Source organism: Drosophila bipectinata, chromosome 3R (assembly GCF_030179905.1).
Source record: "Drosophila bipectinata strain 14024-0381.07 chromosome 3R, DbipHiC1v2, whole genome shotgun sequence".
Classification (NCBI taxonomy): Eukaryota; Metazoa; Arthropoda; class Insecta; order Diptera; family Drosophilidae; genus Drosophila; species Drosophila bipectinata.
This window is the reverse complement of record NC_091739.1, coordinates 26,974,305-26,988,372: the sequence shown is the minus strand read 5'-3', so window position 1 is coordinate 26,988,372 and position 14,068 is coordinate 26,974,305. Positions and strand designations below refer to the sequence as shown.

General features: G+C 49.1%; 4 protein-coding genes across 5 annotated transcripts; 3 read left to right on the top strand and 1 right to left on the bottom strand.

Annotated features, from left to right (window-relative positions):
• Nucleotides 1–104: 104 nt before the first annotated feature.
• On the top strand, nt 105–7,414 carry Nup98-96 (nuclear pore complex protein Nup98-96). Its single transcript, XM_017236526.3, has 9 exons — nt 105–820; nt 892–3,429; nt 3,488–4,006; nt 4,070–4,255; nt 4,541–4,710; nt 4,767–5,049; nt 5,110–6,121; nt 6,184–6,593; nt 6,654–7,414. The coding sequence occupies exons 1-9, from the start codon at nt 541–543 to the stop codon at nt 7,130–7,132; spliced, it is 5,877 nt and encodes a 1,958-aa protein (XP_017092015.2). The 5' UTR covers nt 105–540; the 3' UTR covers nt 7,133–7,414.
• Nucleotides 7,415–7,506: 92 nt separating this feature from the next.
• On the top strand, nt 7,507–8,726 carry LOC108122070 (uncharacterized). Its single transcript, XM_017236527.3, has 2 exons — nt 7,507–7,735; nt 7,851–8,726. Exons 1-2 carry the CDS (start codon nt 7,598–7,600, stop codon nt 8,532–8,534), a joined length of 822 nt encoding a protein of 273 aa, XP_017092016.2. The 5' UTR covers nt 7,507–7,597; the 3' UTR covers nt 8,535–8,726.
• Nucleotides 8,727–8,907: 181 nt separating this feature from the next.
• tst (superkiller complex helicase subunit twister) lies at nt 8,908–12,831 on the top strand. The gene is made up of 3 exons (XM_017236674.3): nt 8,908–11,342; nt 11,406–12,473; nt 12,530–12,831. Exons 1-3 carry the CDS (start codon nt 9,012–9,014, stop codon nt 12,731–12,733), a joined length of 3,603 nt encoding a protein of 1,200 aa, XP_017092163.2. The 5' UTR covers nt 8,908–9,011; the 3' UTR covers nt 12,734–12,831.
• On the bottom strand, nt 12,765–13,953 carry LOC108122150 (dnaJ homolog subfamily C member 8). Of its 2 annotated transcripts, none has more exons than XM_017236675.3 (3): nt 13,787–13,953; nt 13,335–13,655; nt 12,765–13,276 (listed from the first exon to the last, which is right to left on the bottom strand). In XM_017236675.3, the coding sequence occupies exons 1-3, from the start codon at nt 13,853–13,855 to the stop codon at nt 12,896–12,898; spliced, it is 771 nt and encodes a 256-aa protein (XP_017092164.1). In that variant the 5' UTR covers nt 13,856–13,953; the 3' UTR covers nt 12,765–12,895. The 2 variants fall into 2 exon arrangements, with proteins under 2 accessions (XP_017092164.1, XP_070136841.1); XM_070280740.1 differs by having other exon boundaries at nt 13,335–13,585; nt 13,787–13,939.
• Nucleotides 13,954–14,068: the final 115 nt, after the last annotated feature.

Here is a 14,068-nt window from a genome sequence, read left to right as displayed (position 1 = left end):
AGTAATAATAGTTGGCAACACCAAAAACCCTAAGTGTTGAAAAAAACACTACTTAAACTGTTGCTCTTAAAACATTTTTTTAATAAAGTTGGCTTTGAAAAACATTTCTTAATTAGAATTAAAAACCAACAATGCAAATATTACACCAAAAGTAAACTTTTGCAAAATTGATGTAGTTACAGTATTTTATAGGGAACCCTCCGCCGCTTGTCGGCAATTCGCGGCCAAAACTGGTCATACTGCTGGCTGCATCTTCTTCGGACATCGTGAAAAAATCGGCGCGCCATTTCTGTCATCTTTTTGCGTCGAAGTAGCTCTGTTTATGCAAACTAAGCAAATTCCCGAGTGTTTATTTGTTTTAGACAGAGCCCGGCCGACCGGCAGCCGCCACAGCTTCGAAATAAAAGCTCCTTCAGCACGTTGGCCAACGTTGTGAAATCGAGGCATTGCTCATTCCGATAACTTGTGCAATTCCTACGGACGAACAAAGGGGACTACCCGTTGAAATACCATCAGACGCGTGACATTCGAGTGAGCATCATGTTTGGTGGCTCGAAACCAGCCTATGGAGCTACCGCTGGGTCCACCGGATTCGGTGGGTTTAGCGGCGCCACCACGAGTACTCCCTTTGGGCAGTCGGCCTTTGGAAAACCAGCAGCTCCTGCATTCGGCAGCACTTCGACCTTTGCTGCACAACCGGCGCAGCCTTCGTTGTTTGGAGCCGCAGCTACGACTGCGCAGCCAGCTGGAGGATTGTTCGGGGCCGGCACCTCGAGCGCCTTTGGAAGCAACACTACAGCCCAGCCGACTTCATTTGGAGGTTAGAATCGAACAAGCAAGCGTTATACGTCATATTTTATACTTTATTAATGGTTTCTACTTAATTTTTAGCTTTCTCTCAACCCCAGCAGACATCAAATATTTTTGGAACCACACAAGCAGCATCCACACCCTCTCTTTTCGGGCAGTCCACTCTGCCCGCCTTTGGAGCTGCCAAGCCGGGGATTACGGCTTTCGGCCAGACGGCCACAGCCCAGCCCACAACGTCGTTGTTCGGTCAGCAGGCAGCTGCAACTAGCACCTCGGGATTTGGCTCATTCGGACAGGCAGCACCAGCCACAACAAGTGTATTCGGCAGCGGCACGAGTTCCGCCTTTGCGCAGCCTCAGGCCGCGGGTGTGGCAGGCGGAGTGAATCCAGGCACAGCCGTGGCCAAGTATCAGCCGACCATCGGCACGGACACCCTCATGAAGAGTGGTCAGCCCAATAATGTGAACACCAAGCAGCACTGCATCACGGCCATGAAGGAGTATGAGCTAAAGTCACTGGAGGAACTGCGAATGGAGGACTATCTTAGTTCGCGAAAGGGACCACAGGCGGGAACTGCTCCTGGAGCCTTCGGATTCGGCTCCCAGGTGGCTACACCGGCTCAGCCCGCAGCTACAAATCTCTTTGGAAGCACAGCCCAACCGAGTACTGGTCTGTTTGGACAAGCAGTCACCGAGAACAAGAGCTTATTTGGTGCATCAGCATTTGGCCAGCAACCGGCGACGAGCAGCGCTTTTGGAGCACCCGCCCAGCAGAATAGTTTTCTTCAAAAGCCTTTCGGAGCTGCAACGGCCACTAGTTTCGCTGCACCAGTTGCAGACGCCTCGAATCCCTTTGGAGCAAAGCCAGCGTTTGGACAGGGATCAAGCTTGTTCGGCCAGACGCCCGCCACCAGTGCAGCTCCTGCTTTCGGCCAGACCTCCACTGGATTCGGAGGATTTGGCTCCACAGCCGGCGCAGCTCCACAAACATCATTATTTGGAACGACACCAGCTGCCGATCCGAATAAGCCTGCCTTTGGATTGGGCACAGCAGCACCAGCAGCCAACACCGGGTTCGGATTCGGGGCCACGGCCACAAGTACCGCGGGAGGAGGACTCTTTGGGGCCAAGCCAGCGACTAGCTTTGCAGCGCCTGCCTTTGGAGCGACTTCCACGGCTAATACGGGATTCGGAGGCTTTGGCCTGAATACCAGCACAGCGACCACAGGTGGTGGTCTCTTTAACTCGGGACTAAACAAACCGGCTACATCGGGTTTCGGAGGATTTGGAGCCACCAGCGCCGCACCGCTTAACTTCAATGCAGGAACCACAGGAGGATCCCTGTTTGGAAACGCGGCCAAGCCGGCAGGAAGTTTATTCGGAGGAGGTACGAGCACTCTGGGAGGCACGGGAGCTGCGCCAGTGGGAGGAGGCTTGTTCGGCGGTGGAACTAGTGCTTTCGGGAACACGGCAGGATCGTTGGGTGGTGGATTCGGTGCTCTGGGAACAAATAACTCATTGACAGGAGGACTTATGGGAGCGCAGCCCACTGTGGGCATTGTCACCCCATCGCACCAGCCTATTCACCAGCAGATTCTGGCGCGGGTCACTTCTCCCTATGGCGACTCGCCCATTTTCAAGGACCTGAAGCACCGGGACGATGTGGATGCCACTAGGGCCACAAACCCGGCCGCCCAGCAAGCTGTATTGGATATGAATAGTAATCAGTACAAGATTGCCACCAAGGACAGTCCCGCGGCCATGAAGGTCAAGGCACTGGGCAGCTCCCTCAACCGGAAGTCTTTGTTCGATGGCCTCGAGGAGTTCGACGCGAGTGTGGAGGGCTTCAACCTCAAGCCGAATGCCAAACGTCTGGTGATCAAGCCCAAAGCAAAGCCTGTAGAAAGTGGAATGCCATCGTCATTGAACGGCAGTGGCCCCAGTACTCCTCAGTCCCGTCCAAAGGTAGGATCTCCCAACAGGGAACGAGAGTCATTTGGTGGTGTCATTCCAAGTGAACCGCCGGCAGCTGGCAACTCTCCCACTGCTTTGACTGGAAGGGAAAGCCAAGAAGGCACTCGCCGCGAGTCGTGGCTGCATCCCAACAATCTTGAGAAGGTCCGTCAGCATAACATCCAGACGGGCATGGATCAGAGCTCGCCCCACAACAGTACTCTTAACGAGCTGGTGCCACGCAAAGCTTTGGACACCTATCGCCCCACTTCTAATGTTCGCCTCTCGGTGTCTACTATTCCTGAGAATCCGTTCGAGGACCAGGCCAGCGCCATAGCTCGTCGCGACACCTTCACCTCTGACCAGGCAAACGATAGCTCGATTTTGGCCAGATCCCGCGACCGGGAAGCGGACGATCATTCAGGAAACAGGTCACGGCTGGCCATTGAATCTGCCAGCGAGGCTCAGGATTACGAGCCGCATCCCACCGGCATAGTGTCGCGTCGCGTTGGCTACTATACCATCCCGTCGCTGGATGATTTGCGTTCGTATCTGGACGAGGATGGCTCCTGTGTGGTGCCCAACTTCACGGTGGGCCGCGAGGGCTACGGAAATGTATTTTTCGGCAAGGAGATGGATGTGGCTGGACTGAACCTGGATGAGATCGGTAAGGAATTGATTCTTAAATTACATTACTGAGCATTATATAACCAAACCCATTGCAGTTCACTTCCGCAACAAGGAAATCATCATTTATCCCGATGATGACAACAAGCCACCGATTGGCCAAGGATTGAATAGGGAGGCACAAGTCACACTGGATCAGGTCTGGCCGTTGGATAAAACCAAACACGAAGCTGTCAAGGATCCGCAACGCCTGCTCGACATGGACTGGGAGGGAAAACTGCGCCGGGTGTGTGACAAGAATGACACCCGCTTCATCGAATTCCGGCCAGAAACCGGTAGCTGGGTCTTCCGAGTCAAGCATTTCTCCAAGTACGGCCTAGACGAGAGCGACGAAGAGGAGGAGCTGCCCACCGATCCCAAGAAGGCCAAGATGGCGGCCCTGGAGGCACAGCAAAAGGCGGCTGCCGATAAGATGACTCTGAACTCGTTGCGGCAGGCACAAAAAATTTCAGAAGACGCAGCTCGCAGCTTGGATCCCAAGGCTTTGGTGGCCGGAGTGGCCAATGGATTTCGCCCAATGGACGACACTGCAGAGTTCCTCTTAATGGACAAGACGCGTAAGATGTCTTGACTTTTGTGTAATTTTCCTTTGTTTACAATTTTTGCTTGTGGATTCACAGAATTTTTCCAAGCTGGCGCCGCCGGATCAGATTTCTCCATGTTCGATCTACCAAGAACCCGGCCCACGATCACAAGTCCAACTTCGTATCTGGCCCAAGAGATGGTGGGCAACGAACCGCACAAAATGCAGCTGATGAAGTCTTCCCTGTTTGTGGAGGACAATGGCAGCGAGGACGAGAGCATGGGTAGGTCGATTAGATGTTGAATCAAGTTGTAAGGACTTTTAAGTCAAATGATGTATAAATTGTTTGTTAGTATTATTATATTTTCTATGTTTACCTTACTGATGAAAGTTTTAATGAATTAAAGAATAAAAAGAATAAATAAACATAGACGGAAGCTTGTTTGTCAGATGGATTAGGTTTCACCATCATCCAGAAACATACGAAATTAGAGCTTAAAATCATGTATAAACTATAGTTGAATTGGAAAACCATTCTTCATGCTATAACCAACAATTTTTAAAATAGATCCCCGCCTGCCCCGCCAACGAAACTTCTTCAATGCGGATCCGAATCCCTGGAAAGATGGCGCCTCCGAAGGTTCCAGCCAGTACGATTTTGGACACCCATCCCTCGCTCTGCCGGTGTCTTCGTCCGCGTCTGTGGCTAGTTTCCTAGGCGATGCCCATTCTGAAGAGGTAATCCCAGACTCTATTATCCGGAATCTCCTGAATCACAACTCATTTCATTTTAGACATCTTCTATGGCTACTGGAAGTATCGTGGGTGTCGCAAAAGAAAAGCCTGTTTCGGGGCCGACCATTAAAGTATTCAAATTCGTATGTAAGCCAAAGGTGGCTCCCGTCAAGATGTTTGCCACCACAGTTCCTTTGCCGCGGTCCATTGCCAATGACCTGACCAAAAACTGGGTTGCCGATCTGGGTCTGTACAGGGGTCGCAGCTTTAAGCTGAACTTCGGACCCCACAACATGCTGATGCTGCCCACCACGTTTAACAACCAAATAAAGATGAAAGAATGTAAGTGGGAGCTCTACTCTTGGATTTAATCTATCTATAATGAAACTATAATTATTTTAGTCACTGGACCGTCTATCCCAGCGTCTATGGTGTTTGCCCCCCGATTGCCTAGCGATTTGTCGCCCAGTGTCATGCAAATGGTGCAGTTCAACATGGTTGGCGGCTCGGAAAGCTTTTACGAGAGTATTGTGCCACATCTGGAGGTACAGCTTGGTGACTGCTTGTCGGTGGAAGTGGAGGGAAGCGAATGCCCATGGCTTCATCCCGACAGCGGTACGCAACTAGTGTCCAAACACTTTTCGGAGTCGCTGAAGCAAAGAAACGCTGGCCTCAAGGAGGACTACGCTGTGTCCGTGTGGTCGCTACTTTTCGCGCTGTGGGGTGACCACGAGGAGCTTGTGGATCTGGACACTAATTCGCATTACACCGTCATGTGCCGGCGAAACCTGCTCTCGGAGTGGCTGGAAAACACGTTGCTGGGCAAGGACTTGCTGTCGAAGAAGGTGAACAACCATAGTTACCTTGGGCATATGCTAGACCTACTCAGCTGCCACCGGGTGAGCGAGGCCTGCGAGCTCGCTTTCAACTACGACGACGCCAACCTGGCCTTGATTTTGGCGCAACTGAGCTCGGGACCAGTATTTCGAATGCTGATGGAGGAGCAACTCTACGCATGGCAGCAGAGCAAATCCGACAAGTACATCGACATGGAGCGACTCAAAATGTACATGCTTTCTGCTGGCGTTCCCATGATGCAGTCCTCGCAGGGTGCTATCAATCTCCTTGAGGATAACAATTGGTTAACGGTGTTGGCCCTGCAGCTGTGGTACTTTACAGCCCCCACATCGTCCATCACGGATGCTCTACTTGCCTACGACAAGGCGTTCCAGGCGGAGGAGTGCTATGCTGAACCACCTCTGCCCAGTTACGACGGAGCCCCTAACGACAGTGATAAACCTGTCTACGATCTTCGCTACCATCTCCTTCAGCTGTACTCCAAGCGCTCGCATTCCCTGGAGAAGACTCTAAATCCAATAACACATACCTCCGATCCCATGGACTTTCGTTTAAGGTGGATATATTTTAAATAGGTCTTTAAATCGTAAAGATTAATTATTTTATTTAAAATTTCAGCTGGCTCCTTCTTCAAACCCTGCGTGCGTTGGGCTACCGTCACTGCTCCGTCCCGACGGAAGCTCGTCTGACCGTTGACTTTGCCAGTCAGCTGGAAAACGAAGGCCTCTGGCACTGGGCCATTTTTGTGCTGATGCATATCAAGCGCAGACCCCAGCGGGAGCGGGCGGTGCAAAATATGCTGGAACGCAATGTCAGCGTGTCTGCCAAGGTGGCTCTAAACCACGAAGAGAAGTTTGTTATTGATAAGTTGGGAGTCCCAGAGTCATGGTTGGACTACGCCAAGGCAGTTAAAGCGGGCTCATTTGGAAAGCACCACCTGCAAGCTAAATATCTACTGAAAGCAAGGCACTGGGCAGCTGCTCACGAGGTCATCTTTGAGCACATAGCTCCTGATGCCATCATAAATGGTAGGTTAACAACCAAACATGCTTTCTAAAATATATATTTATCTTTATTTTTAATTACAGGAAAATTGGAATATCTGCATAGCCTGCTCATCCAGTTCGAGGACACCGAAGGCAGCAGCATCCGAGTGCCCAACTGGGCCAACCAGGGACAGATCTTCTTGGACTTCATTGACATAAGTGCCAAGTTCAAGCATATCCGTTCAGTGACGAACATTGCCGACATAAACGCCCGCTGGGAGAACCTTAAGCCGCAGCTCAGTGAGCTTTGCTCTCGGATCAGTCTGCTGCCGTGTCCCAGCTCCAAGCACCGACTATGCCAGAGCGAAATCGCGCAGAGCTTGAGCTGTCTGGTACATGGCATGTGCATAGTGTGTGCGGAGATGGAGCCCTCAGCTGTACTCAAGTCGGCATTAGAAAGACTACCCTTGCCGCAAGAGTTTTCATCCAAAGAGCTGCGAATCCTGCTCGAAGAACTGCTGGAAAAGATTGAGAACGAGCCTCCGTTTAGGGAGAAACAGTCCATCATGATGGAAACATGAAATCTTTGAAGAAGAATAGTAGTTTAAGAGCAAAGTCTAGATAAGGTTGACATTAGGAATAGGTATAAAAATTCACTAGCGGGCATGACCCACATGCCACAAAGCGCCAGAGTTAGGATAGTTCTTAGGACTTCGATCAGCCATGATTACTTCATAGATAGGGACAAAGCCAGAATCAGTAATATATAGTTTTTGTTACATTTGTTTATATCGGTATCTTACTAAATTGAGCTAATCTGTCGAATTTCATAACTGTAATATTCTTGATAAAAAATATTAAATAAAATAAAATTTGTTGTCAACAAAAAGATCAGATTTAGTTCGATAGCTCAGCGGGTCTATCGATAGCTCCATGAAAAGCTACACCTGGGTGGAATGTAAAGCTAGATCAGTTAGCAATCGGTTGCTGAAAAGACCACAACTGTCTAGCAAGGAATTAACCACCTGTTGACCACCAACTAAGACATGGCATCCGCTGCTCCAGCCGCTACGCCCGCTCCTTGGTGCGGTCGGGACTCCAAGCCGCGTACCTTTGAGAAGCACTCACCGGTCATCTGCTATGATAAACCAGAGGCCTCGATCGTCTCCAAACCGGAATATGATGTAAGCTTTTTGTAGACCATAAATATTCCCTCAGATATGCTATCTGGAGACCCTTGATAAGGGTACTCTTAATACTCTTTTGGCTTAACGTGTGTGATGTTTTCCTACCAACTAGGACAAGCGCTTCCAGGCTCTAACCGGTGATCTTGTTCAGACCCTGGTAGTGCCAAAGAGGGAGGCTCGAACCTGGACTATGCAGGCAGGCGATCTTTGCCGTGTTACCGTCAACGAGGGCTCTCAGGTGGGCGACATGAACTTCTGGAATCTGGACAACACTGCTGAACGCTTCTACTCGGGCAAGACACGTCAGCTGCACTCCTCGCACCTGCGCGTCTATGATCGTCTTTGGAGCTGCTTGCCTTACTTGCGTCCCATGGCCACCTTTGTATTTGACTCTCTGGCCAGCTACGGGATCGACGATGATGGCGGTTCGCTGCACGACGTTATTGGAACTCGCTGCGATGACTATACTTACAAGTTGATTACAGGCAAGGATAGGGTGGGCAGCTGCCATAGCTCCCTGGTAAAGGCCGTGGTAGAGGAACGCGGTCTGACGGAGCAGGATGTGCATGATGTTTGGAACATCTTCATGTGCACCGGGTTCACCCGGGACACTCATCAGTATTTCTGTAAGCCGAGTCCTGCACGCAAGGGGGATTTCATAGAGTTTGTGGCCGACATGAATCTGTTGGTAGCTCTCAGCGCCTGTCCCCAAGGCGATGTCTCCATTCAGGTGGGCGCCGAGGTGCCGGACGACAAGTGCCACCCCCTCAAGGTCGAGGTGTTCCGCAAAAAGTAATCTGAGCCAGATTCATTTGTATTCCGTGTGCCATACACCATATTGTGCCATTGATGTAAACATCGCTTTCGCAAGAATTTCAAAGTTGTGACTAATTTACAAAGATACAAATATTGGTATCAAATTATGTAATTACTAATTACACATAAACATTGTTATTAAAATGGTTAAGGGATTTAAATATGAATAAAGAGCAACAAAAAAATTATAAAACCTATCGATTTATTCAATTTAAAATTGAGTTAAAAAATAAATTTATCTAAAAACTATTGCTAAATAAAAGTTTAGTGTCGAAACTATAGAATCACAATTTTTAAAATTGGAAAATTTAGTTTTCGGAACATCTTTGATAGCCCTCTATAGTGTGACCAGACTCTCCGCTTTTTCCACAATTTTTTTTTGTTTTCTTTTGTTTTTACTGCCAACTATATTTTGCTAATGCTAAACAATCGTTTTTAATAGAAACAAGCTACCAAAATGAGCCAAATCAAAGGCGAGGATAATCTGGAGAGGCTGCGCAACTATATATTGCGTCCAGACCTCGCCCTTCACAACCCGCTACCCGAATTTGTGCCGCGCAAGTTTGATCCGATGCGCCTGTTGAATGTTCCCCGGTGTCCCGGCAGCACTAAGCTGGCACCTCGCAGAGATCAGAATGGACAGATCATCGAATTTGTGGAAATTGAACTGGAGGACGTGGGAGCCAATGCCAACAATTCAATGTCCATGCAGCGGGAGCCGGGCCTGCTGGAGGAGGCCACCCGGGGATCCCATTCCAATTTTCCCTTCTGGCCCGGTGGCTTCGATGAACAGCGCCAGCAAATTGCTGATCTCGAAGTGGAGAACTTCCACTTTGGCGACAACCTACTAACAGTGCCGCCGGGATTTTCGGTGGGCCACGACTTCTCCACGTCGCATCCACTTCCCACAGGGCCTCAGGTTGACGACGATCCCAGTTCTAGCAATGTGGACCTTCTGAAGAACCTGGAGAAGGACTTGGACGTGCAAGAGTGGATGAAACTGACTAAAGAAGGTGGCGAATCTGCCACACCACAGTTTCCGAGCGATGGATACCTCCCATTTCCCACCGAAGAGTTCAAAGACGTGGATGACCAAATTATGAAAGCGGACCTGAAGCCGGTTCTAAATATCTCCACCACCACGAATACCTTCAAGAGTGATTGGGCCGAGATGGTGGATATTAGCCAGCCCATCAACAACTTCAAGGAACAGATACCTTGCCCAGCCATGGACTTTCCGTTCGAGCTGGACGTTTTTCAGAAGCAGGCTATTCTGAAGCTGGAGCAGCGCCAGTATGTGTTCGTAGCCGCCCATACATCGGCCGGCAAAACGGTGGTGGCAGAGTACGCTATCGCCCTGTCCAAGCGGGATCTCACCCGGACCATTTATACGTCTCCTATCAAGGCACTGTCCAACCAGAAGTACCGTGACTTCAAGAAGACCTTCAAGGATGTTGGATTGATAACTGGCGACCTGCAAATCGAACCCACCGCCTCATGCCTGATCATGACCACGGAGATATTGCGTTCCATGCTTTATTGTGGAAGTGAGATCACCAGGGACTTGGAGTACGTTATTTTCGATGAAGTGCATTACATCAACAACCCAGAGCGAGGTCATGTGTGGGAGGAGGTGATTATACTACTGCCGGACCACGTCAACATTATCATGTTGAGTGCCACAGTGCCGAACACCATGGAGCTGGCCGACTGGGTTGGCAGCACCAAAAAAAGGAAGGTGTATGTGATAAGTACCCTGAAAAGACCCGTGCCGCTTACCCACTTCCTCTACACGGGAGCCGGAGGAAAGAGCAGAGATGACATATTCCTTTTGGTAGATGCCCAAGGCAAATATCTGCAGGGCAATTATGAAAAGGCTGTGGAGCGGAAAAAAGAGATGCAAGGAAAGTCCAAGTCAGGACCGGGAGGAGGTGGTTTCAATGGACCCAAAAATCCAAAGCTCGATCAGTACACTTGGATTGGGCTGATTGACTTCCTCAAGCGCAACAACAAAATGCCGGTGGTGGCCTTCACGCTATCGAGGAATCGATGTGACGCAAATGTGAGTGCTTTGCAGTCGGTGGATCTCAATACGGAGAAGGAGAAGGGAGCGGTGCAAAAGTTCTTCCTGCAGTGCTTGGCCAAGCTGAAGCCGCCGGATCGCACTATTCCTCAGGTTCTCGTTCTTAAGGATGCGTTGGAAAGGGGCATTGGCGTCCATCACAGTGGCATCCTGCCAATTCTGAAAGAGATTGTCGAAATGCTCTTCCAGAACGGTCTCGTTAAGCTACTCTTTGCCACCGAAACCTTTGCTATGGGTGTCAACATGCCGGCCCGCACCGTGGTCTTTGATTCGCACCGAAAATTTGATGGCGTGGAGGTCAGGAACCTAAAGCCAGGGGAGTACATCCAAATGGCGGGTAGAGCAGGCCGACGTGGGCACGATGAGACCGGTACTGTGATCCTGCTGTGCAAAGCTAACGTGCCGCCGTCAATGGAGCTGAGACCAATGATCCTCGGACTGCCAGAAAAGCTACAGTCCCAGTTCATTCTACGCTATGCTGTCATCCTGACGTGCTTGCGCATCGAAAGTATCAAGGTGGAGGAGATTATGCAGTTCAGCTTTAAGGAATTCAGCCAGAAGCTGCAGCTCCCGACACAGCAGAAGCAACTTCGGGTGGCCGAGGCCAAGTTTGCAATGCTGCCCACCCTGGGAGAGCATCTGCACCCACTCGTCCATTTCTATGACAAGGCCGTGGAGTATTGGAAGGAAAAGCACCGCAGCATGGTAAGTTGCGGTTTATATATTATAAATTCTGAATCTACATTTCATCTCCATATATTCTTCCAGAAATTTATAGTGTCCCAAGCTAAGATTCAAAAGGAGCTCAAGGTGGGACGTGTGATTGTCATCACCCATGCAAAGCACTACAACAAACTGGCTATCCTTCTGCTCATCAAATCCGTACCTGGAAAGGACACTGTTTACAGAGTCCTAGTCCTTGACCATCAATTCAAAGCACACGATAGTGAAGGCTTTCAGCGGGGCGAGCTCTACTACAAAATTCTGTCCCTGACGCCCAAGTACAAGTTCTTCCAGCCAGAAGGAATTGGTGGCCATACCATCCTCGATGTTAAAGCGCAAGATATTGTGAATATTACGAAGAACACATTCAAGGTGGACGCGGATGTCATCATCCGCAACTGGGAGCAAAGACAACTGGAACGATTTAAGGACACACCACCCGGTGGAACTGTGGTGAAAGCTGTCACCGAGTTGCACCAGCTGAATGAAAGCTATATGGCGAATCCGGCGAGCATCAAGTTCGTGCATTTAAGCAAGGAAATCAACGTGAACGCGGACACGGAGTTGGCGATGATCCACTATGTGGATCATTTGTACAAACAGGTGGACGATCTACTGCCGCACACCAATATTGCCGGTTTTGAACAGGAGTTCGCCAAGGTCTTTGAGCGCCGAATGCTAGAGATCCACATTGAAGAGCTACGCTTTAAGAACTCGGCCAAAAACCTATCTCTCTACCCGGACTACTGCAACAAGTTACAAGTGCTACGGGCTCTTAAATACATCGACGAATTGGACGAGGTTACCTTGAAGGGCAAGGTAGCCTGCGAAATGGGTCAGAACGAGCTGTTGATTACGGAGCTGATCCTGTGTAATATGTTCAACGATCTCGAACCGGCAGAGATTGCGGCACTACTGTCTGGCTTGGTCTTCCAGGCCAAGATTCAAGGAGAACCATCTATTCCGGAGCCGTTAAAGAAATACGTTGAGTCTTTTGAGCAGATTAATGAAACAATCCTGAAAGAGGAACAGCGATTCCAAGCATCTATCGAGACCGAGAGTCGTCTGAACTTTGGCCTGCTAGAGGTTGTATACGAGTGGGCCAGAAATAAGGTAAATTAAATCTTCAGAAATTAAAGTTGTGGTTGAAATAACATTTTTGTTTGCAGCCATTTGCCGAGATTATGAAGCTTACTGAAGTGCAGGAAGGCATCATTGTACGCTGCATCCAGCAATTGGACGAAACACTGCGAGATGTTAAAACCGCTGCCATTCGCATCGGCAATCCTGGACTGCAGTCTAAGATGGAGGAGGCTTCGGCAGCCATCAAGCGCGATATTGTGTTTACTGCATCCCTGTACACGGAACTCTAGTCGAAGCGACAAACAAGAAAATGAAGAAATATAATTTCTTACAATTAAAATTTATGCTTTTGTCAATTTTTGAACTTATAAAAAATGTATAAAATGTATGATTAACGCGAGGCGCGGGCAGGCGGAAGTCGGGGAGGTGTTGCGCCACGCAGAAGAGCAACTTCATCGAGACTCTGGCTTGAATTTGGGCGGCACCATCATACCAGTCATATGTTTTTGTTTCTTGGTTTTTTTCGACTTTTTCGACCCAGCTCCCGACTGGAAATCATGCCAACTGTTTACACGGCTTTGGCGCGACTCCTCAAAGTTTTGCTGCCATTCCCGGTCCGCCTTCACACGCTCCTCCTCTTCGATCTCCGTTTCACGTTTCCGCTTACGCTCTTCTTGGTCGCGCTGGTCAAGCTTCTGACGCCGACGTTCCATGTCGGCGAATAGCTTCATAACCATAACGTAAATGGCGTGTTTATACTTGGCGGGATCATCCTCTGGAATTGGTTCTGTTGGCCGGCCTTCTTTCTTAAGCTTTTTGCGCTTCTCCGCTATCTGAAATATACATTTTATATCAATATTAAGTTACATATTCTTTGTAAATCCTACTCACCATGTGATCAGTGCGTCCCTTTGCCTCTTCGTACACGTCCAGGCACTTTTTCCGCGTCAGTTCGTTTTCGAGGATTTTCCAGGCACGAGCCACAATGTCAAATGCCATCTGGGCGCGTTCCTGGTTGTCATGATTCTTATCCGGGTGAACCAAAATAGACAAGGTGCGGTAGCGCTTTTTAATGTCAGCTACCTCGGCCTCGGGCTCGATTTGGAGCACTTCGAACGGATTGAGATTGAAGTACGTAGAACCTGGACGAAGTAAACGATCAATTTGTTGAGAAGGAGTTAAAACTGAGTCACGTTTTTCAATTTCTTTCACCTGCAATAATAGGCACAAAACTGATTATTAAACTATTCAATGGAACGATGGTACATTTTTGTTTGAGTTTCTTGCAAACGGAGTCCGCAACAGCCCCAATCACAGGGGCCGCGGCGGTCCGGCTCACTTACTTCTGTGTAAAAATCCTCGAAGGTGTCTCGGGATGTGCCGGGCTGGTCTTTCGCCGATGAAGAGGACATACTCTCGTCTTGTATGTAAATTTCGCTATTTTTTTGTTTTTCTTAAAGATTTGCCTTTGATGGAGATGCCAAGTAAGTGTTGTGAAGTGACCTGCAGTAGGGATGCAGTGCTGAGAAGTTAAATGAGAAAATCAGGGCTGGAAAATAAATAACACTAACTTATTATTTTTAAGTCTTTAAACCATAAACCCGTTTAAAACAGACTTCTTACTA

Coding starts and splice junctions, on each gene's coding strand:
- tst (XM_017236674.3), top strand. CDS start 9,012: ATGAGCCAAATCAAAGGCGAGGATAATCTGGAGAGGCTGCGCAACTAT. Junction 11,343..11,405: donor AGGAAAAGCACCGCAGCATG/GTAAGTTGCGGT, acceptor ATATTCTTCCAG/AAATTTATAGTGTCCCAAGC. Junction 12,474..12,529: donor ACGAGTGGGCCAGAAATAAG/GTAAATTAAATC, acceptor TTTTGTTTGCAG/CCATTTGCCGAGATTATGAA.
- LOC108122070 (XM_017236527.3), top strand. CDS start 7,598: ATGGCATCCGCTGCTCCAGCCGCTACGCCCGCTCCTTGGTGCGGTCGG. Junction 7,736..7,850: donor TCTCCAAACCGGAATATGAT/GTAAGCTTTTTG, acceptor CCTACCAACTAG/GACAAGCGCTTCCAGGCTCT.
- LOC108122150 (XM_017236675.3), bottom strand. CDS start 13,855: ATGTCCTCTTCATCGGCGAAAGACCAGCCCGGCACATCCCGAGACACC. Junction 13,656..13,786: donor TCGAGGATTTTTACACAGAA/GTAAGTGAGCCG, acceptor CTATTATTGCAG/GTGAAAGAAATTGAAAAACG. Junction 13,277..13,334: donor AGGGACGCACTGATCACATG/GTGAGTAGGATT, acceptor TGTATATTTCAG/ATAGCGGAGAAGCGCAAAAA.
- Nup98-96 (XM_017236526.3), top strand. CDS start 541: ATGTTTGGTGGCTCGAAACCAGCCTATGGAGCTACCGCTGGGTCCACC. Junction 3,430..3,487: donor ACTGAACCTGGATGAGATCG/GTAAGGAATTGA, acceptor AACCCATTGCAG/TTCACTTCCGCAACAAGGAA. Junction 6,122..6,183: donor CCCATGGACTTTCGTTTAAG/GTGGATATATTT, acceptor TTAAAATTTCAG/CTGGCTCCTTCTTCAAACCC.